The sequence below is a fragment of the Oncorhynchus masou genome, chromosome 33 (genome assembly GCF_036934945.1).
Source record: "Oncorhynchus masou masou isolate Uvic2021 chromosome 33, UVic_Omas_1.1, whole genome shotgun sequence".
NCBI classification, from domain to species: domain Eukaryota; kingdom Metazoa; phylum Chordata; class Actinopteri; order Salmoniformes; family Salmonidae; genus Oncorhynchus; species Oncorhynchus masou.
In genome coordinates, this window is record NC_088244.1 from 2,818,618 (window position 1) to 2,840,459 (window position 21,842).

At 51.6% G+C, this 21,842-nt stretch overlaps 1 protein-coding gene across 6 annotated transcripts in view; it reads right to left on the bottom strand.

The window, feature by feature from the left end:
- LOC135527684 (host cell factor 1-like) overlaps positions 1–21,842 on the bottom strand; it is a 46,437-nt gene that overhangs the window by 4,809 nt on the left and 19,786 nt on the right. For 4 of the 6 annotated variants that reach the window (XM_064956179.1, XM_064956180.1, XM_064956176.1 and 1 more), the window contains 9 exons: positions 20,062–20,198; positions 16,966–18,049; positions 10,667–10,818; positions 6,408–6,593; positions 6,108–6,303; positions 4,736–4,893; positions 3,923–3,949; positions 3,565–3,780; positions 1,675–1,812 (listed from right to left, as the gene is read on the bottom strand). In XM_064956179.1, coding sequence (XP_064812251.1) covers positions 1,675–1,812; positions 3,565–3,780; positions 3,923–3,949; positions 4,736–4,893; positions 6,108–6,303; positions 6,408–6,593; positions 10,667–10,818; positions 16,966–18,049; positions 20,062–20,198 — 2,294 coding nt within the window. The remainder of the gene's footprint in view (positions 1–1,674; positions 1,813–3,564; positions 3,781–3,922; positions 3,950–4,735; positions 4,894–6,107; positions 6,304–6,407; positions 6,594–10,666; positions 10,819–16,965; positions 18,050–20,061; positions 20,199–21,842) is intronic. The other 2 variants (XM_064956181.1, XM_064956178.1) reach the window with 1 other exon arrangement.

Here is a 21,842-nt window from a genome sequence, read left to right on the forward strand (position 1 = left end):
CCAAGCTTGGGCTCATAGGCTCTAATATAATTATGGGTGTTGTGAAATAACTATCACCTCGGAAAGCATTGTCCATGTTGTTGTTTTAGGCTTTAAAACAACATCAAAAACAACCATGTTTTCCACTGTTTCGACCTGCTGTTGAACTTGTTTCTTCAATATTGATCATCACAGCGAGGGGGGTTTTAAAAGCTGCGTACTGTTTTGATGATAAGTGTTGGATGTGATTTTAGATAACATTTGCATTGTTGGTCAGAGGGGTTAGAGCGACAATAGAGCCCTGAGTACCAGGCCGTTAGGACCTGATGGAGGGACAACAGAGCCCTGAGTACCAGGCCGTTACGACCTGATGGAGGGACAACAGAGCCCTGAGTACCAGACCATTAGGACCTGATGGAGGGACAACAGAGCCCTGAGTACCAGGTCATTAGGACCTGATGGAGGGACAACAGAGCCCTGAGTACCAGGCCGTTAGGACCTGATAGAGGGACAACAGAGCCCTGAGTACCAGGTCATTAGGACCTGATGGAGGGACAATAGAGCCCTGAGTACCAGGCCGTTAGGACCTGATAGAGGGACAACAGAGCCCTGAGTACCAGGCCATTAGGACCTGATGGAGGGACAACAGAGCCCTGAGTACCAGGCCATTAAGACCTGATGGAGGGACAACAGAGCCCTGAGTACCAGGCCATTAGGACCTGATAGAGGGACAACAGAGCCCTGAGTTCCAGGCCATTAGGACCTGATGGAGGGACAACAGAGCCCTGAGTACCAGGCCATTAAGACCTGATGGAGGGACAACAGAGCCCTGAGTACCAGGCCATTAGGACCTGATGGAGGGACAACAGAGCCCTGAGTACCAGGTCATTAGGACCTGATGGAGGGACAATAGAGCCCTGAGTACCAGGCCATTAGGACCTGATGGAGGGACAACAGAGCCCTGAGTACCAGGTCATTAGGACCTGATGGAGGGACAATAGAGCCCTGAGTACCAGGCCATTAGGACCTGATGGAGGGACAACAGAGCCCTGAGTACCAGGCCATTAGGACCTGATGGAGGGACAACAGAGCCCTGAGTACCAGGCCATTAAGACCTGATGGAGGGACAACAGAGCCCTGAGTACCAGGCCATTAGGACCTGATGGAGGGACAACAGAGCCCTGAGTACCAGGTCATTAGGACCTGATGGAGGGACAATAGAGCCCTGAGTACCAGGCCATTAGGACCTGATGGAGGGACAATAGAGCCCTGAGTACCAGGCCATTAGGACCTGATGGTCAAGTACAAGTTGGGTACAACCAAAGCATGTTTATAATGCATAAAAAGGAGATCACCGTGACTCAACGGTCGTGTGGAATTTTTACTGCGGCCGGTAGTACGGTCAACCGCCGTAGATCACAAGTCTCTCCTTACCTCCTCCTCCTCCTCAGGAGGAGAAGTTGAGGGAGGAACCGTGGGAGGTTCTCCTCCCAACACATTTTGAGAATGAGACTATGAGCGAGCGTATGAGGAATTGAGGAAAACAAAGTCAGAATTTTGTGAAAGCACTTAGAAAAGCTCTATATAAAAACCCAATGCATTATCACCGATAACATTAGTGACTTCAGAAGACCCTAACCCTAACCCTAACCAGTAGTCACGGCAGCGGTGTTGATCGTTGCGTTAATGTCTTACATCAACGGCAGCCGCGTCTTCGTCGGGTAGGTAGTAGTGCGTGACCACCGTGTTGGTAACCTTGACGATGCCAACGTCGAACCACTGGTTGTCTTTCTTCAGCGGGGCTTTGGCCACAGCAGGAGGCGGCGCTGGCCTCTGGAGAAGGCGGTTAGAACAAAACACAAAGAAGAAGAACAGACGTCACATTTATTCATTAGAGGAATAGACAAGACAGAAAAATATGGAATGATTAAAATGAACGAATTAATAATAATAATTAATTAATATGTTTATTCAGCCAGATTGGTCAAAAAAAAATAAGAAAAGAAGATATTATACAATAATGAGGTGGTTTGTCAAAGAGGAGAAAATAAATCAGGACTCTGGAAGAAACATGATGGTTAGGAAACACGCATCATTCTTTGGCAGGGTTTTTTCTGTTTAAAAAAAAGTATTGGGCGGGCCGCGTATGTTCAAACAGATTATTTTAATAATAATTTTCAGGGCGGAAAAATATATATTTTATTACACGTTACGATCTTGCGTGGAGCCACAGATCGAGGGAGATTATCAGCGGTCTTCCATTTCCTAATAATTACTCCCACAGTTGATTGCTTCAAACCAAGCTGCTTACCTATTGCAGATTCAGTCTTCCCAGCCTGGTGCAGGTCTACAATTTTGTTTCTGGTGTCCTTTGACAGCTCTTTAGTCTTGGCCATAGTGGAGTTTGGAGTGTCACTGTTTGAGGTTGTGGACAGGTGTCTTTTATACTGATAACAAGTTCAAACAGGTGCCATTAATACAGGTAACGAGTGGAGGACAGAGGAGCCTCTTAAAGAAGAAGTTTACAGGTCTGTGAGAGCCAGAAATCTTGCTTGTTTGTAGGTGAACAAAAACTTAATTTCCACCATAATTTGCAAATAAATTCATAAAAAATCCTACAATGTGATTTTCTGAATTTTTTCTTCTCATTTTGTCTGTCATAGTTGAAGTGTACCTTCGATGAAAATTAAAGGCATCTCTCGTCCTTTTAAGTGGGAGAACTTGCACAATTGGTGACTGACTAAATACTTTTTTGCCCCACTGTATATTAAAATCGGGCATCGCACATTTTTGCAGAAAATTCACCAAGCCCACCACCTAAACCCCATTTTTATCCAGAAAAAAACCCTGTTTGGTAACACTTTACCTGAAACCTGCAGTTATAACGCATTATAAGACTTGTCATGAGCATGTGTGACCCCTTTTATATGTCTTATAAAACCATCTCACACCTGACTAAATAACAGCCATTTTGAGTTACTTCAATAATTTAAAAAAATCAGGTTAACAATAGAGCCCTGAGTACCAGGCCATTAAGACCTGATGGAGGGACAATAGAGCCCTGAGTACCAGGCCATTAGGACCTGATGGAGGGACAATAGAGCCCTGAGTACCAGGCCGTTAGGACCTGATGGAGGGACAATAGAGCCCTGAGTACCAGGCCATTAGGACCTGATGGAGGGACAATAGAGCCCTGAGTACCAGGCCGTTAGGACCTGATGGAGGGACAATAGAGCCCTGAGTACCAGGCCATTAAGACCTGATGGAGGGACAACAGAGCCCCGAGTACCAGGCCATTAGGATCTGATGGAGGGACAATAGAGCCCTGAGTACCAGGCCATTAGGATCTGATGGAGGGACAATAGAGCCCTGAGTACCAGGCCATTAAGACCTGATGGAGGGACAACAGAGCCCCGAGTACCAGGCCATTAGGATCTGATGGAGGGACAATAGAGCCCTGAGTACCAGGCCATTAGGACCTGATGGAGGGACAATAGAGCCCTGAGTACCAGGCCATTAGGACCTGATGGAGGGACAATAGAGCCCCGAGTCAGCCAGAAAGCCAGTCTAGTCCAATCCACTCACCCCAGCGGCAGACTCTATTCCATTGACCACCTCTGCCATGGTTGTAGCTGCCTGTATCTTAGCCGGGCTGGTCACCATCATTGTCTGAGTGGGGGTTAAGGTGCAAGACGGAGCTAATCGGGCCACAGCCTGGGTCACTGCAGCAGCCAGCTCATCGGCGTTACTCTCTGACGCTGGGTCGTTCAGGCTGTCTGCTGGGGCCAGGCCCTCGGTGGGCTGGGTCAAATCATAAACTTTACTTATAAAAGCATTTCGTAATAATTAAAAATGCAGTTCAAAGTGCTAACTTAACAAATGCAAAACAATACATTCAGACCGCCTAAAAGACAGACAGAAAACAGTGGTTGAGCCGACTGACCTGGTTGTGTTGTGCTGCTGCTGCTGCCTGGGCAGTAGGAGACAGGCAGACGGGCAGTTAGCGACAGGCGGGCAGACGGGCAGGCGGGCAGTTAGCGACAGACGGGCAGGCGGGCGGGCAGTTAGCGACAGACGGGCAGGCGGGCGGGCAGTTAGCGACAGACGGGCAGGCGGGCGGGCAGTTAGCGACAGACGGGCAGGCGGGCGGGCAGTTAGCGACAGACGGGCGGGCAGTTAGCGACAGACGGGCAGGCGGGCGGGCAGTTAGCGACAGACGGGCAGGCGGGCGGGCAGTTAGCGACAGACAGGCAGGCGGGCGGGCAGTTAGCGACAGACAGGCAGGCGGGCGGGCAGTTAGCGACAGACAGGCAGGCGGGCGGGCAGTTAGCGACAGACAGGCAGGCGGGCGGGCAGATAGCGACAGACAGGCAGGCGGGGCGGGCAGTTAGCGACAGACAGGCAGGCTGGCGGGCAGTTAGCGACAGACAGGCAGGCAGGCGGGCAGTTAGCGACAGACAGGCAGGCGGGCGGGCAGTTAGCGACAGACAGGCAGGCGGGCAGTTAGCGACAGACAGGCAGGCGGGCAGTTAGCGACAGACAGGCAGGCGGGCAGTTAGCGACAGACAGGCAGGCGGGCAGACAGGCAGACAGCAACAGACAGGCAGACAGCAACAGACAGGCAGTTAGCAACAGACAGGCAGTTAGCAACAGACAGGGAGAGAGTTAGCGACAGACAGACAGGCAGAGAGTTAGCGACAGACAGGCAGACAAACGGTTAACGACAGGCAGTAAAATAGTGGTTGGGCTGACCGACCTGGTTGTGTTGTGCTGCCTGGGCCTGGGCCTGAGCAAGAGCCTGGGCTTGGGCCTGAGCCTCCTGCAGCTGCTGCTGTTGTTGTACAAGGGCTGCCAGCTCAGCCTGAGTCAACACAATGGGGATGGTGGTGGTGTGATGGCCACCGTCTCCTTCATCTGGAGGGGGACAGGAGAGACGAGACTGCTAACACCAACGATTCTCTCTCCAGCCCTACCACACGTCTGGTTAAAACAGCCAACCTGCTAGTCTTCATAAGATGTGCCAGCGTTGGGATTTAACAAGTCCCTGCTGGTTCTGCATCAGGGCCCGTATTCATAGTGTCTCAGAGTAGGAGTGCTGATCTAGGATCAGGTCCCCCTTGTCCAAGTCATCTCATTAATTTTTATTTAAAAAAGGTTCAAATGATCCTAGATCAGCACTCCTACTCAGATGCTTTGTGTAAACAGGCCCTGGTGCTGGAGCAGTAGGCCCAGGTGGAGCAGTAGGCCCTAGTGGAGCAGTAGGCCCTAGTGGAGCAGTAGACCTAGTGGAGCAGTAGACCTTAGTGGAGCAGTAGGCCCTAGTGGAGCAGTAGGCCCTAGTGGAGCAGTAGGCCCTAGTGGAGCAGTAGACCCTAGTGGAGCAGTAGGCCCTAGTGGAGCAGTAGACCAGTAGGACCTAGTGGAGCAGTAGAACCTAGTGGAGCAGTAGACCCTAGTGGAACAGTAGACCTAGTGGAGCAGTAGGCCCTAGTGGAGCAGTAGGCCCTAGTGGAGCAGTAGACCAGTAGGACCTAGTGGAGCAGTAGACCCTAGTGGAGCAGTAGGCCCTAGTGGAGCAGTAGACCCTAGTGGAGCAGTAGGCCCTAGTGGAGCAGTAGACCAGTAGGACCTAGTGGAGCAGTAGAACCTAGTGGAGCAGTAGACCCTAGTGGAACAGTAGACCTAGTGGAGCAGTAGGCCCTAGTGGAGCAGTAGACCAGTAGGACCTAGTGGAGCAGTAGACCAGTAGGACCTAGTGGAGCAGTAGACCTAGTGGAGCAGTAGGCCCTAGTGGAGCAGTAGGCCCTAGTGGAGCAGTAGGCCCTAGTGGAGCAGTAGGCCAAGTAGAACCTAGTGGAGCAGTAGGCCCTAGTGGAGCAGGAGACCCTAGTGAGGCAGGAGACCGTAGTGGAGCAGTAGACCCAGTGGAGCAGTAAGCCAAGTAGGACCTAGTGGAGCAGTAGGCCCAGTAGGACCTAGTGTAACAATAGACCCTAGTGGAGCAGTAGGCCCTAGTCCCCAGTCTGTCTTTCTCTACTTCCTCATGACAGCCTGTATGGCCAGGGTCAGGCAGGCTGGCTGGCTCTCTCTGGCTGGCTCTCTGCACACCCACCCATCTGTGTACTCACTCATGACAGCGTGCTGTGCGGCCTGCAGGACAGCCTGTATGGCCTTGGCCTGGGCGTTAGCCTCCTCAGTAGCAGCGTGTTGTGCTGCCTGCTCGGCTGCAGCGGTAACAGCCAGCTCCTCGGGGGTTAAACCCGTCACCATCAGGGTCTGCTGGCCCCCCGAGCCACCTTCAGACATCAGCTCCGCAGGAAGGCCCTAGACAACAGGATGCAGAGAAAGGGGGAAAATGTTGAGGACAATGTAATACATTCACACATCTTGACAACTAAACAACAAGCTTGCTCAGAAATTAAGTGTACCTCCTGCTCCCCCTGGTTCTGTTCCTCCATGTCCTCCACATGGACATGTATCCCAGCTGCAGCAGCCTCTTCCAGGGTCACTACCCTCACTGTGCCCTCTGGGAGACAGTCGGTCTGCATGGCCTCCTCTTCCTCATCAGCCCTCGATGCCACCGCCTCGGACGACCCAGACATTGATGAGATCTCCTGGAGAATATAGAAGAGAAAGAGTCAAGGAGAGAAGCAGAGCGAGAGAGTGAGAGAGAGAAGGAGAGCGAGAGAGCGAGAGAGAGCAGGAGAGAGAGAGAGAAGGAGAGCGAGAGAAGGAGAGCGAGAGAGGAGAGCGAGAGAAGGAGAGCGAGAGAGAGGAGAGCGAGAGAGCGAGAGAGGAGAGCGAGAGAGGAGAGCGAGCAAGCGAGAGAGAGAAGGAGAGCGAGAGCGAGAAGGAGAGCGAGAGCGAGAAGGAGAGCGAGAGCGAGAAGGAGAGCGAGAAGGAGAGCGAGAAGGAGAGCGAGAAGGAGAGCGAGAAGGAGAGCGAGAAGGAGAGCGAGAGAGAGGAGAGCGAGAAGGAGAGCGAGAGAGAGGAGAGCGAGAGGGAGAGCGAGAGAGAGAAGGAGAGCGAGAGAGAGAAGGAGAGAGAGGGAGAGCGAGAGAGAGAAGGAGAGCGAGAGAGAGAAGGAGAGCGAGGGAGAGCGAGAGAGAGAAGGAGAGCGAGAGAGGAGAGCGAGAGAGAAGGAGAGCGAGAGAGAAGGAGAGCGAGAGAGGAGAGCGAGAGAGGAGAGCGAGAGAGGAGAGCGAGAGAGAAGGAGAGCGAGAGAGAAGGAGAGCGAGCGAGGAGAGCGAGCAAGCGAGAGCGAGAAGGAGAGCGAGAGCGAGAAGGAGAGCGAGAGCGAGAAGGAGAGCGAGAGCGAGAAGGAGAGCGAGAGAGATGAGAATGAGAGCGAGAGAGATGAGAATGAGAGCGAGAGAGATGAGAATGAGAGCGAGAGAGATGAGAATGAGAGCGAGAGAGATGAGAATGAGAGCGAGAGAGATGAGAATGAGAGCGAGAGAGAGAAGGAGAGCGAGAGAGAGAAGGAGAGCGAGAGAGAGAAGGAGAGCGAGAGAGAGAAGGAGAGCGAGAGAGAGAAGGAGAGCGAGAGAGAGAAGGAGAGCGAGAGAGAGAAGGAGAGCGAGAGAGAGAAGGAGAGCGAGAGAGAGAAGGAGAGCGAGAGAGAGAAGGAGAGCGACAGAGAGAAGAAGAGCGAGAGAGAGAAGGAGAGCGAGAGAGAGAAGGAGAGCGAGAGAGAGAAGGAGAGCGAGAGAGAGAGGGAGAGAGAAGGAGAGGGAGAGAGGAGAGAAGGAGAGCGAGAGAGAGAAGGAGAGCGAGAGAGAGAAGGAGAGCGAGAGAGGAGAGAAGGAGAGCGAGAGAGGAGAGAAGGAGAGCGAGAGAGGAGAGAAGGAGAGCGAGAGAGGAGAGAAGGAGAGCGAGAGAGAGAAGGAGAGCGAGAGAGAGAAGGAGAGCGAGAGAGAGAAGGAGAGCGAGAGAGAGAAGGAGAGCGAGAGAGAGAAGGAGAGCGAGAGAGAGAAGGAGGGAGAGGGAGAGAGATGAGAGCGAGAGAGAGAGAAGGAGAGGGAGAGAGATGAGAGCGAGAGAGAGAAGGAGAGCGAGCGAGAGAGAGAAGGAGAGCGAGCGAGAGAGAGAAGGAGAGCGAGCGAGAGAGAGAAGGAGAGCGAGCGAGAGAGAGAAGGAGAGCGAGCGAGAGAGAGAAGGAGAGCGAGAAGGAGAGCGAGAAGGAGAGCGAGAAGGAGAGCGAGAAGGAGAGCGAGAAGGAGAGCGAGAAGGAGAGCGAGAGAGAGAAGGAGAGCGAGAGGGAGAGCGAGAGAGAGGAGAGCGAGAAGGAGAGCGAGAGCGAGAGAAGGAGAGCGAGCGAGAGAAGGAGAGCGAGAGCGAGAGAAGGAGAGCGAGCGAGAGAAGGAGAGCGAGCGAGAGAAGGAGAGCGAGCGAGAGAAGGAGAGCGAGCGAGAGAAGGAGAGCGAGCGAGAGAAGGAGAGCGAGCGAGAGAAGGAGAGCGAGCGAGAGAAGGAGAGCGAGCGAGAGAAGGAGAGCGAGCGAGAGAAGGAGAGCGAGCGAGAGAAGGAGAGCGAGCGAGAGAAGGAGCGAGAGAGAGAAGGAGCGAGAGAGAGAAGGAGCGAGAGAGAGAAGGAGCGAGAGAGAGAAGGAGCGAGAGAGAGAGCGAGAGCGAGAGCGAGAGAGAGCGAGAGAGAGAGCAAGAGAGAGAAGGAGAGCGAGAGAAGGTGGGCGAGAGAGAGAAGGAGAGTGAGAGAGAAGAGAATGAAAGAGAGAGCGAGAGATAGGAGAGCGAGAGAGAGGAGAATGAGAGGGGGAGAATGAGAGCGAGAGATAGGAGAGCGAGAGAGAGAATGAGAGAATGAGAGCGAGAGAGAGAAGGAGAGCGAGAGAGAGAACGAGAGAGAAATAGGAGAATTAGAGAGTGGAGAATGAGAGAGAGAGAGGAGAATGAGAGAGAGAGAGGAGAATGAGAGAGAGAGAGGAGAATGAGAGAGAGAGAGGAGAATGAGAGAGAGAGAGGAGAATGAGAGAGAGAAGGAGAGCGAGAGCGAGAAGGAGAGCGAGAGCGAGAAGGAGAGCGAGAGCGAGAAGGAGAGCGAGAGCGAGAAGGAGAGCGAGAGCGAGAAGGAGAGCGAGAGCGAGAAGGAGAGCGAGAGCGAGAAGGAGAGCGAGAGCGAGAAGGAGAGCGAGGGCGAGAAGGAGAGCGAGAGCGAGAAGGAGAGCGAGAGAGAGAGCGAGAGAGAGAGAGAGAGCGATAGAGAGAAGGAGAGCGAGAGAGAGGAGAGCGAGAAGGAGAGCGAGAGCGAGGAGAGCGAGAAGGAGAGCGAGCGAGAGAAGGAGAGCGAGCGAGAGAAGGAGAGCGAGCGAGAGAAGGAGAGCGAGCGAGAGAAGGAGAGCGAGCGAGAGAAGGAGAGCGAGCGAGAGAAGGAGAGCGAGCGAGAGAAGGAGAGCGAGCGAGAGAAGGAGAGCGAGCGAGAGAAGGAGAGCGAGCGAGAGAAGGAGAGCGAGCGAGAGCAGGAGAGCGAGCGAGAGAAGGAGAGCGAGCGAGAGAAGGAGAGCGAGCGAGAGAAGGAGCGAGAGCGAGAGAAGGTGGGCGAGAGAGAGAAGGAGAGCGAGAGAGAAGAGAATGAAAGAGAGAGCGAGAGATAGGAGAGCGAGAGAGAGGAGAATGAGAGGGGGAGAATGAGAGCGAGAGATAGGAGAGCGAGAGAGAAGAGAATGAGAGCGAGAGATAGGAGAGCGAGAGAGAAGAGAATGAGAGCGAGAGATAGGAGAGCGAGAGAGAAGAGAATGAGAGCGAGAGATAGGAGAGCGAGAGAGAAGAGAATGAGAGCGAGAGATAGGAGAGCGAGAGAGAAGAGAATGAGAGCGAGAGATAGGAGAGCGAGAGAGAAGAGAATGAGAGCGAGAGATAGGAGAGCGAGAGAGAAGAGAATGAGAGCGAGAGATAGGAGAGCGAGAGAGAGAATGAGAGCGAGAGAGAGAAGGAGAGCGAGAGAGAGAAGGAGAGCGAGGAGAGCGAGAGAGAGAACGAGAGATAGGAGAGCGAGAGAGAGAACGAGAGCGAGGAGAGAGAGAGGAGAATGAGAGAGAGAGAGAGGAGAATGAGAGAGAGAGAGAGGAGAATGAGAGAGAGAGAGAGAATGAGAGAGAGAGAGGAGAATGAGAGAGAGAGAGGAGAATGAGAGAGAGAGAGGAGAATGAGAGAGAGAGAGAGGAGAATGAGAGAGAGAGAGGAGAATGAGAGAGAGAGAGGAGAATGAGAGAGAGAGAGGAGAATGAGAGAGAGAGGAGAATGAGAGAGAGAGGAGAATGAGAGAGAGAGGAGAATGAGAGAGAGGAGAATGAGAGAGAGCGAAAAGAGTCAGTGATGAAGTAAAAAAAAGAAAGGGATGAATTGTCAAATTCTCAAAAAACTTACTGGGTGGTTTCGCACCAATATTGTTGAAATTAATTTTAGATTAAGGTTAAATTAATACTAGGATTAATTAAAAGCTTGGTTTAAAGTTTGATTAATAGATAAAACCTTGATTTAACCAGTTTAATAGTTAATCCATGTTGGTGCTACCCATCCATGATGTCCAAAATAAATATCTTTAACAGTCTACAGTGCAGAGAACGGCTGTGGGGCTCAAACCAGGGTTGCCTAACCCCCAAGGACAAATACACTAACCACAACCCCAAAAAGAGTTGACCGTACGAAAGCCAGGTGTAATAATGTCCTTACAGGTACACAGGGCCCAGGTGTGGGTGTGGACTGAGTAACCGTGGTGACGGCTCTGCCAGATGTTGTCGATGCGCTGGACTCGGTGGTTGCCGAGGACGACGAGGGAGCCTCTTGAGTTCCGTTGTCTCCTTGTGTCGAGTCACCAGGCTGGGCTGAAGGGAGGAGAGACATCCCAACAGTATGAATAAAAACGGTTCCCCCAACACCAGGACTAACACACAGGTGTTGACCAATCAGATATGTTGACAATAATTGGGCAAAAAAGTAAATAAAATTGGGCTGCCTGTGTAAAACGCAGCATAAGGGACAACTTCCCGGACCCAAATTAAAACCGATTCCTTACGGAGATTCATCTTCGCAGTCTAGGACCAGACTCTATCTGTGTCCGGAAAGATCTGTCCTATTATACATGTAAGGTTACATACACATTTTCAAAGATGGAATTTCATTACTTTTCCATTAGCAGCAATTGGCAGCATATCGAAGTACGTATACAAAAAATAAGGAGTTTGGTATCGCCACCGGGAGGCTGTTCTCTGATCCCATGTGGGTATCGCCACCGGGAGGCTGTTCTCTGATCCCATGTGGGTATCGCCACCGGGAGCCTGTTCTCTGATCCCATGTGGGTATCGCCACCGGGAGGCTGTTCTCTGATCCCATGTGGGTATCGACACCGGGAGGCTGTTCTCTGATCCCATGTGGGTATCGCCACCGGGAGGCTGTTCTCTGATCCCCTGTGGGTATCGCCACCGGGAGCCTGTTCTCTGATCCCATGTGGGTATCGCCACCGGGAGGCTGTTCTCTGATCCCACGTGGGTATCGCCACCGGGAGGCTGTCCTCTGATCCCATGTGGGTATCGACACCGGGAGGCTGTTCTCTGATCCCATGTGGGTATCGCCACCGGGAGGCTGTTCTCTGATCCCACGTGGGTATCGCCACCGGGAGGCTGTTCTCTGATCCCATGTGGGTATCGCCACCGGGAGGCTGTTCTCTGATCCCATGTGGGTATCGCCACCGGGAGGCTGTTCTCTGATCCCATGTGGGTATCGCCACCGGGAGGCTGTTCTCTGATCCCATGTGGGTATCGACACCGGGAGGCTGTTCTCTGATCCCATGTGGGTATCGCCACCGGGAGGCTGTTCTCTGATCCCATGTGGGTATCGACACCGGGAGGCTGTTCTCTGATCCCATGTGGGTATCGCCACCGGGAGGCTGTTCTCTGATCCCATGTGGGTATCGCCACCGGGAGGCTGCTCTCTGATCCCACGTGGGTATCGCCACCGGGAGGCTGTTCTGTGATCCCATGTGGGTATCGCCACCGGGAAGCTGTTCTCTGATCCCATGTGGGTATCGCCACCGGGAGGCTGTTCTCTGATCCCACGTGGGTATCGACACCGGGAGGCTGTTCTCTGATCCCATGTGGGTATCGCCACCGGGAGGCTGTTCTCTGATCCCATGTGGGTATCGACACCGGGAGCCTGTTCTCTGATCCCATGTGGGTATCGACACCGGGAGGCTGTTCTCTGATCCCACGTGGGTATCGCCACCGGGAGGCTGTTCTCTGATCCCACGTGGGTATCGCCACCGGGAGGCTGTTCTCTGATCCCATGTGGGTATCGACACCGGGAGGCTGTTCTCTGATCCCACGTGGGTATCGCCACCGGGAGGCTGTTCTCTGATCCCATGTGGGTATCGCCACCGGGAGGCTGTTCTCTGATCCCATGTGGGTATCGCCACCGGGAGGCTGTTCTCTGATCCCATGTGGGTATCGCCACCGGGAGGCTGTTCTCTGATCCCATGTGGGTATCGACACCGGGAGGCTGTTCTCTGATCCCATGTGGGTATCGCCACCGGGAGGCTGTTCTCTGATCCCATGTGGGTATCGCCACCGGGAGGCTGTTCTCTGATCCCATGTGGGTATCGACACCGGGAGGCTGTTCTCTGATCCCATGTGGGTATCGCCACCGGGAGGCTGTTCTCTGATCCCATGTGGGTATCGCCACCGGGAGCCTGTTCTCTGATCCCATGTGGGTATCGCCACCGGGAGGCTGTACTCTGATCCCATGTGGGTATCGACACCGGGAGGCTGTTCTCTGATCCCATGTGGGTAATGACAGGATGGAAGCTAGCTGTCCTCCAGCTATACTATGGTGCTACTATACAGAGTGCTGTTGAAGCTACTGTAGACCTTCTTTGCAAAATAGTGTGTTTTAATCAATTATTTGGTGATGTTATTATATTTAGGATAGTTTTATCGAAAAATTATAACTTGAATGTTTTACAACTTACATTTTTATGAAAGTCACTGAGGATGATCCTCCCCTTCCTCCTCTGAGGAGCCTCCACTGGTAAAGACACATGCCATAGTTCTAGCTGGGCTACAAACATGCTGCAGTCTGGCTTCGGTTTCTAATGCTTGACAATAAATAGCCCCTATAAAAAAAGCTGCAACCCCCACCCCATCTAGGCCTATCACAGCAACATTTTGAACAGTAGTCGAGGCTGGCTACTCAACGAGGCCAACAACACATTGAGTGCACCATAAAGCAATGCTTCATTCAACTGCACCAGTGATCCACACACAAAAAAAAATGCATGTTTTACATTTCAAAACGTTACAACAACCTAGCTATGTTTGGTTATTTGGAGTTATGCACATCTGCAAGCATAGCAGCAGAGGCTGGACAAATATAACTGATCTCTTGTTTTAACATGTTAAAACTTTATTTATAGCATCCTGTGGACATTATAAAAGGGCCACATTTTTTCTAATAAAACAGAGGCCAGTTTGGATCAGTTGTATGCACGTTGTTTTGTTCAAACATAATCGTCTATGTCTGGCCAGCAAATTCGTAGCGTTTTCAATATGGCCCGTGTGGTGATTGAGTTTGACACTCCTGCACTAATGTGTCATTTACATCCTGGCTGAGAGAGATATATATATATATATATATATATACACACACACATACACAAAAGTATGTGGACACCCCTTAAATTTAGTGGATTCAGCTATTTCAGCCACACCTGTTGCTGACAGGTGTATAAAATCAAACACACAGCCATGCAATCTCCATAGACAAACATTGGCAGTAGAATGGCCTTACTGAAGAGATTAGTGACTTCCCAATGTGGCACTGTCAAGTGAGGCCATCTTTTCAACAAGTCAGCTCATCAAATTTCTTCCCTGCTAGATCCGTACAACGATGTGCTGAAAGTCGTCCGTTCTTTCGTCCAATCAATTTTCCCCAAATATGGACAGACCCTATGTGTATAATATCAACTTTCGTGCATTGAGCTTGTCTGATGATTTAAGCTTACGATTTTATGCCTCAAGAGGGTTCCAGAGATCTAGATAACCAGAATTAAAAAAAACTTTAACCTCCCGCTCCTACTGGCTGACGCATATTTTGGTTAATCAAAATTATATCTAAATGAAAATGAATTGAACCTAAAAAGTTACTTCTATTGCCGTTGCAAAACATGGCTTTATGTAGGCTATATTTGACAACAAAAACATTGCAGCCTGCAGGTAGAAAATATCCAGAATAAAAATAAATATCCTATAAATCAACTTTGGCCTGTCTGCAACAAACTTCAAACATTGTATCAACTATTAACTTGGGTCAGGCCCAAAGCTTGCACGAGCAAACTTGCAACATTGTATAAAATATTCTGGGTCCTCAAAGTTTCCCATGCCAGTGAGATCGGGATAAGTAACAGTGCTCAACTAGGGCAGGAACTCGCTGGAAGGATTCCCGCCACCTCAAAATGTTCTAGAGCTGTTCCTGTTCCTCTTATAGAATATTTGTTGAAAAGTTTTGTGGCGCTCCTGCACCCAAATATAAACAGCACCCAGAATGCCAAGACGGTGCAATGCTGTAATCAGCACCAACATAGATGGTACAGTAATCCAAATATAAACAGTACCAGCACCCAAAATGCCAAGAGTGTGCAACGCTGTAAGGCTAGCCACTTTGAAGATTCTCAAATAAAACATTTACATTTTTTGTCTAACACTTGGTTACTACATGATTCCATGTGTGTTATTTCATAGTTTTGATGTCTTCATTATTATTCTATAATGTAGATAATAGTAAAAAGAAAATAAGAAAACAAAACACACTTGAATGAGTTGAGGTGTTCCCAAAAAGGACTGGTACTGTACGTTTGGTTTAGTGGAGCAGTAACACAATATCGGTCGATCAACAGCCTAACGACCAAACAATCAACTAATTGGGGTCAGCCCTGTTATTGTGAAGTGGAAAAGTCTAGGAGCAACAACTGCTCATTTATACTGCGAAGTGGTAGTCCACACAAGGTCACAGAACTGGACCGTGGAGTTCTGAAGCGTGTAAATCCGTCGGTTGCAACACTCCCTACTGAGTCCCTCTGGAACCAACATCAGCACAATAACTGTTGGGTTGGTAGCTTCATGAAATGGGTTTCCATGGGCGAGCAGCCGCACACTAGCCTAAGATCACCATGTGCAATGTCAAGTGTCGGCTGGAGTGGTGTAAAGATTGCGGCCATTGGACTCTGGATCAGTAGAAACACGTTCTCTGGAGTGATGAATCACGCTTCACCATCTGGCAGTCCGACGGACGAATCTTGGTTTGACGGCTGCCAGGAAAAGGCTACCTGCCCCAATGCATAGTGCCAACTGTAAAGTTTGGTGGACAAGGAATAATGTTCTGGGGCTGTTTTTCATGGTTCGGGCACCTTCACTCCAGTGAAGGGAAATCGTAACACTACAGCATACAATGACATTCTAGACAATTCCGTGGTTCCAACTTTGTGGCAACAGTTTGGAGAAGGCCCTTTCCTGTTTCAGCATGACAATGCCCCCGTGCACAAAGCGAGGTCCATACAGAAATGGGTTGTTGAGATCGGTGTGGAAGAACTTGACTGAGCTGCACAGAGCCCTGACTTCAGCTCCATCGAACACCTTTTGGGATGAATTGTAACGCCGACTGCGAGCCGGGAGGCCTAATCACTTGTGGATGAATGGAAACAAGTCCCCGCAGCAATGTTCCAACATCTAGTGGAAAGCCTTCCCAGAAGAGTGGAGGCTGTTATAGCAGCAATGTTCCTACATCTAGTGGAAAGCCTTCCCAGAAGAGTGGAGGCTGTTATAGCAGCAATGTTCCAACATCTAGTGGAAATCCTTCCCAGAAGACTGGAGGCTGTTATAGCAGCAAAGGGGGGGACCAACTCCATATTAAAGCCCATGATTTTGGAATGAGAAGTTGGACAAGCAGCTGTCCACGTACACTACATGACCAAAAGTATGTTGATTTTTATTTGATTAATAAAATATTTAAAAACTGTGCATTAACCTAAATGACATTAAATTAATTTACATGACTTTTCCGATTTGAACATTTCCCCAAACTTTTCCAGGCCTGGGAAGAAAAAAAAACAATTTTCAAATACAATGACTTTTCCAGGATTTTCATGACTGTACGAACCCAAATCTGTCAACTTGAAGAAAGGGATGGGTTACAGTCATGCTCAGTGGATAGACAACAGTAGGTCCTACCTGTGGTAGCTGTGTTACAGTCATGCTCAGTGGATAGACAACAGTAGGTCCTACCTGTGGTAGCTGTGTTACAGTCATGCTCAGTGGATAGACAACAGTAGGTCCTACCTGTGGTAGCTGTGTTACAGTCATGCTCAGTGGATAGACAACAGTAGGTCCTACCTGTGGTAGCTGTGTTACAGTCATGCTCAGTGGATAGACAACAGTAGGTCCTACCTGTGGTAGCTGTGTTACAGTCATGCTCAGTGGATAGACAACAGTAGGTCCTACCTGTGGTAGCTGTGTTACAGTCATGCTCAGTGGATAGACAACAGTAGGTCCTACCTGTGGTAGCTGTGTTACAGTCATGCTCAGTGGATAGACAACAGTAGGTCCTACCTGTGGTAGCTGTGTTACAGTCATGCTCAGTGGATAGACAACAGTAGGTCCTACCTGTGGTAGCTGTGTTACAGTCATGCTCAGTGGATAGACAACAGTAGGTCCTACCTGTGGTAGCTGTGTTACAGTCATGCTCAGTGGATAGACAACAGTAGGTCCTACCTGTGGTAGCTGTGTTACAGTCATGCTCAGTGGATAGACAACAGTAGGTCCTACCTGTGGTAGCTGTGTTACAGTCATGCTCAGTGGATAGACAACAGTAGGTCCTACCTGTGGTAGCTGTGTTACAGTCATGCTCAGTGGATAGACAACAGTAGGTCCTACCTGTGGTAGCTGTGTTACAGTCATGCTCAGTGGATAGACAACAGTAGGTCCTACCTGTAGTCGCCGTGTTGGTGGTTCCCGTTTCGTGCGTCTCACACGGCGGATTGGAACACACCCTCTGGACCGTGCCCGTCCCGGTCAGGTTGGACGTTGTCTGAGACGGGGTGTTGGTGGTGCCCGTTTCGTGTGTCTCACACGGCGGATTGGAACACACCCTCTGGACCGTCCCTGTAGTCTGCCCGATGCCCATACTGGAGTTGGCCTGCGTCGACGTAGTGGTAGTGCCAGTCTCGTGTGTTTCACAAGGTGGATTGGAGCAGACAGGAGATGTAAGGGGGGGTCCTCCTCCTCCTCCTCCGCTGGATGACTTGCTCTGGTTATCTGAGGACGAGGAGCTGAGCGTCATGCCCATCTGGTCAGAGCCCATGTTAGAGCGTGCGGTGGTCGAGGTGTAGGTGGTCCCTGTTCTCAGAGTCTCCGGTCGCAGCACCCCGGGCACAGAGCTGGTACCAGAAACAGACGACGGGGAAAGGTCTCCGGAGGAGGGGGGGGGCGGAGAGGACGGGGGATCAGACCCGCTGGTGTTGTTGGTTACACAGGAGCCCTGTTGTTGCTGGTTGGATCCCATGTTACAGCTGGCGGTGGTCTGGGTGTTGGTGGTACCTGTATCGTGGGTCTCTGACGGCGGGTTGGTGCACACCTGCTGTACCTGGCCCATGTTGGAGGACGCTGTCGTTTGAGTGTTGGTGGTGCCGGTCTCGTGGGTCTCTGACGGCGGGTTGGTGCACACCTGCTGTACCTGGCCCATGTTGGAGGACGCTGTCGTTTGAGTGTTGGTGGTGCCGGTCTCGTGGGTTTCGCACGGCGGGTTTGAACACACCCTCTCCACCCCACCATTACCAGTCATGTTAGCGGAGGCCGTGGTAGCTGTATTGGTAGTGCCGGTCTCGTGGGTCTCGCAGGGGGGGTTTGAGCAGACCAGGGTCACGGTGCCTGGGTCACCAGCCTCGGGCTGGGTGGAGGAGGGGTCGGCGGAGGTGGGAGACGACAGGATGGAGACAGGAAGGTCATGGACAGGCTGAGCCTCCACACCGCTAGGGGAAGTGATTAAGGTCACCTGGGTGGCCTGGCCTCCTGCCTGGAGGACAGAGATGCAAGAGGTCAATTAAACAACTTAATACAATGCCATCTAGCCATTATAATTAAGAAAGATGTATATAAAATGGAATTCAAACACGCCGAGTGTTATGTTTTCATGGTGGCATGTTTGAACAGAAAAATAATTTCCACAGATCATACAAGAAGCACTGCACCCGGGTGTATCAGTCAGTTTGGTGTCTCCCAGACGATATCATAGTCAGCTTGGTGTCTCCCTGGTGTATCATTGTCAGCTTGGTGTCTCCCGGACGTATCATAGTCAGCTTGGTGTCTCCCGGGTGTATCATAGCCAGCTTGGTGTCTCACTGGTGTATCATAGTCAGCTTGGTGTCTCCCGGACGAATCATAGCCAGCTTGGTGTCTCCCGGACTAATCATAGCCAGCTTGGTGTCTCCCGGACTAATCATAGACAGCTTGGTGTCTCCCTGGTGTATCATAGTCAGCTTGGTGTCTCCCGGGTGTATCATAGTCAGCTTGGTGTCTCTCGGGTGTATCAGTCAGCTTGGTGTCTCCCTGGTGTATCATAGTCAGCTTGGTGTCTCCCTGGTGTATCAGTCAGCTTGGTGTCTCCCTGGTGTATCATAGTCAGCTTGGTGTCTCCCTGGTGTATCATAGTCAGCTTGGTGTCTCCCTGGTGTATCAGTCAGCTTGGTGTCTCCCTGGTGTATCATAGTCAGCTTGGTGTCTCCCTGGTGTATCAGTCAGCTTGGTGTCTCCCTGGTGTATCAGTCAGCTTGGTGTCTCCCGGGTGTATCAGTCAGCTTGGTGTCTCCCTGGTGTATCATAGTCAGCTTGGTGTCTCCCGGACGTATCGTAGTCAGCTTGGTGTCTCCCGGACGAATCATAGCCAGCTTGGTGTCTCCCTGGTGTATCATAGTCAGCTTGGAGTCTCCCGGACATATCGTAGTCAGCTTGGTGTCTCCCGGGTGTATCATAGCCAGCTTGGTGTCTCCCTGGTGTATAAGTCAGCTTGGTGTCTCCCTGGTGTATAAGTCAGCTTGGTGTCTCCCGGACATATCATAGTCAGCTTGGTGTCTCCCGGACATATCATAGTCAGCTTGGTGTCTCCCGGACATATCATAGTCAGCTTGGTGTCTCCCGGACATATCATAGTCAGCTTGGTGTCTCCCTGGTGTATCATAGTCAGCTTGGTGTCTCCCTGGTGTATCAGTCAGCTTGGTGTCTCCCTGGTGTATCATAGTCAGCTTGGTGTCTCCCGGGTGTATCATAGTCAGCTTGGTGTCTCCCTGGTGTATCATAGTCAGCTTGGTGTCTCCCTGGTGTATCAGTCAGCTTGGTGTCTCCCGGACATATCATAGTCAGCTTGGTGTCTCCCTGGTGTATCAGTCAGCTTGGTGTCTCCCTGGTGTATCATAGTCAGCTTGGTGTCTCCCGGGTGTATCATAGTCAGCTTGGTGTCTCCCAGGTGTATCATAGTCAGCTTGGTGTCTCCCAGGTGTATCATAGTCAGCTTGGTGTCTCCCTGGTGTATCATAGTCAGCTTGGTGTCTCCCAGGTGTATCATAGTCAGCTTGGTGTCTCCCAGGTGTATCATAGTCAGCTTGGTGTCTCCCGGGTGTATCATAGTCAGCTTGGTGTCTCCCGGGTGTATCATAGTCAGCTTGGTGTCTCCCTGGTGTATCATAGTCAGCTTGGTGTCTCCCGGGTGTATCATAGTCAGCTTGGTGTCTCCCTGGTGTATCATAGTCAGCTTGGTGTCTCCCGGGTGTATGCCACCAGGACAAGCTTAGCAGCAAATTTAAATGGAAGTCAATCCATTCCAAGTATTAATGAGGTCAGTACGTACCTGTACTAAACTGGACTGACATAGCAAATGTGGAAGATAAAACACTAAGGCTGCAATTCTGATCTTTTTTATTCACTAATTGGACTATTGACCAATAAGATTAGCTCTTTTGCCCATAATTGGGCAAAAGATCAGAATTGGGCTACCTGTGTAAACACATCCTACGTTATCTACATAAACTGTACCTGTGCTGCGGAGACAGTGACCTGCCCAGGCAGGGTCGTCATGGTGCCCAAGGTGGTGATAGGAGCAACGGTGGCAACACTTCCTCCTGCCAGGCTGGTCGACACTGTGCCAGTCACCGTACCCAACGTAGTCACACCTGTTCAGAGGGAGAACATTGAATTATGACTTGATTGACGGCCATTGGTAGAGCTAACAGACTGGTCCCCGGTAGCGCTAACAGACTGGTCCCCAGTAGCGCTAACAGACTGGTTCCCAGTAGCGCTAACAGACTGGTTCCCAGTAGCGCTAACAGACTGGTTCCCGGTAGCGCTAACAGACTGGTCCCCGGTAGCGCTAACAGACTGGTCCCCAGTAGCGCTAACAGACTGGTTCCCAGTAGCGCTAACAGACTGGTCCCCAGTAGCGCTAACAGACTGGTCCCCAGTAGCGCTAACAGACTGGTCCCCAGTAGCGCTAACAGACTGGTCCCCAGTAGCGCTAACAGACTGGTCCCCAGTAGCGCTAACAGACTGGTCCCCAGTAGCGCTAACAGACTGGTCCCCAGTAGCGCTAACAGACTGGTCCCCAGTAGCGCTAACAGACTGGTCCCCAGTAGCGCTAACAGACTGGTTCCCAGTAGCGCTAACAGACTGGTTCCCAGTAGCGCTAACAGACTGGTTCCCAGTAGCGCTAACAGACTGGTTCCCAGTAGCGCTAACAGACTGGTTCCCAGTAGCGCTAACAGACTGGTTCCCAGTAGCGCTAACAGACTGGTTCCCAGTAGCGCTAACAGACTGGTTCCCAGTAGCGCTAACAGACTGGTTCCCAGTAGCGCTAACAGACTGGTCCCCAGTAGCGCTAACAGACTGGTCCCCAGTAGCGCTAACAGACTGGTCCCCAGTAGCGCTAACAGACTGGTTCCCAGTAGCGCTAACAGACTGGTCCCCGGTAGCGCTAACAGACTGGTCCCCGGTAGCGCTAACAGACTGGTCCCCAGTAGCGCTAACAGACTGGTTCCCAGTAGCGCTAACAGACTGGTCCCCAGTAGCGCTAACAGACTGGTCCCCAGTAGCGCTAACAGACTGGTCCCCAGTAGCGCTGACAGACTGGTCCCCAGTAGCGCTAACAGACTGGTCCCCAGTAGCGCTGACAGACTGGTTCCCAGTAGCGCTAACAGACTGGTCCCCAGTAGCGCTAACAGACTGGTTCCCAGTAGCGCTAACAGACTGGTCCCCAGTAGCGCTAACAGACTGGTCCCCAGTAGCGCTAACAGACTGGTCCCCAGTAGCGCTAACAGACTGGTTCCCAGTAGCGCTAACAGACTGGTCCCCAGTAGCGCTAACAGACTGGTTCCCAGTAGCGCTAACAGACTGGTCCCCAGTAGCGCTAACAGACTGGTCCCCAGTAGCGCTAACAGACTGGTCCCCAGTAGCGCTAACAGACTGGTCCCCAGTAGCGCTAACAGACTGGTCCCCAGTAGCGCTAACAGACTGGTCCCCGGTAGCGCTGACAGACTGGTCCCCAGTAGCGCTGACAGACTGGTCCCCAGTAGCGCTAACAGACTGGTCCCCAGTAGCGCTAACAGACTGGTTCCCAGTAGCGCTGACAGACTGGTCCCCAGTAGCGCTAACAGACTGGTTCCCAGTAGCGCTGACAGACTGGTCCCCAGTAGCGCTAACAGACTGGTCCCCAGTAGCGCTAACAGACTGGTCCCCGGTAGCGCTGACAGACTGGTCCCCAGTAGCGCTAACAGACTGGTCCCCAGTAGCGCTGACAGACTGGTCCCCAGTAGCGCTAACAG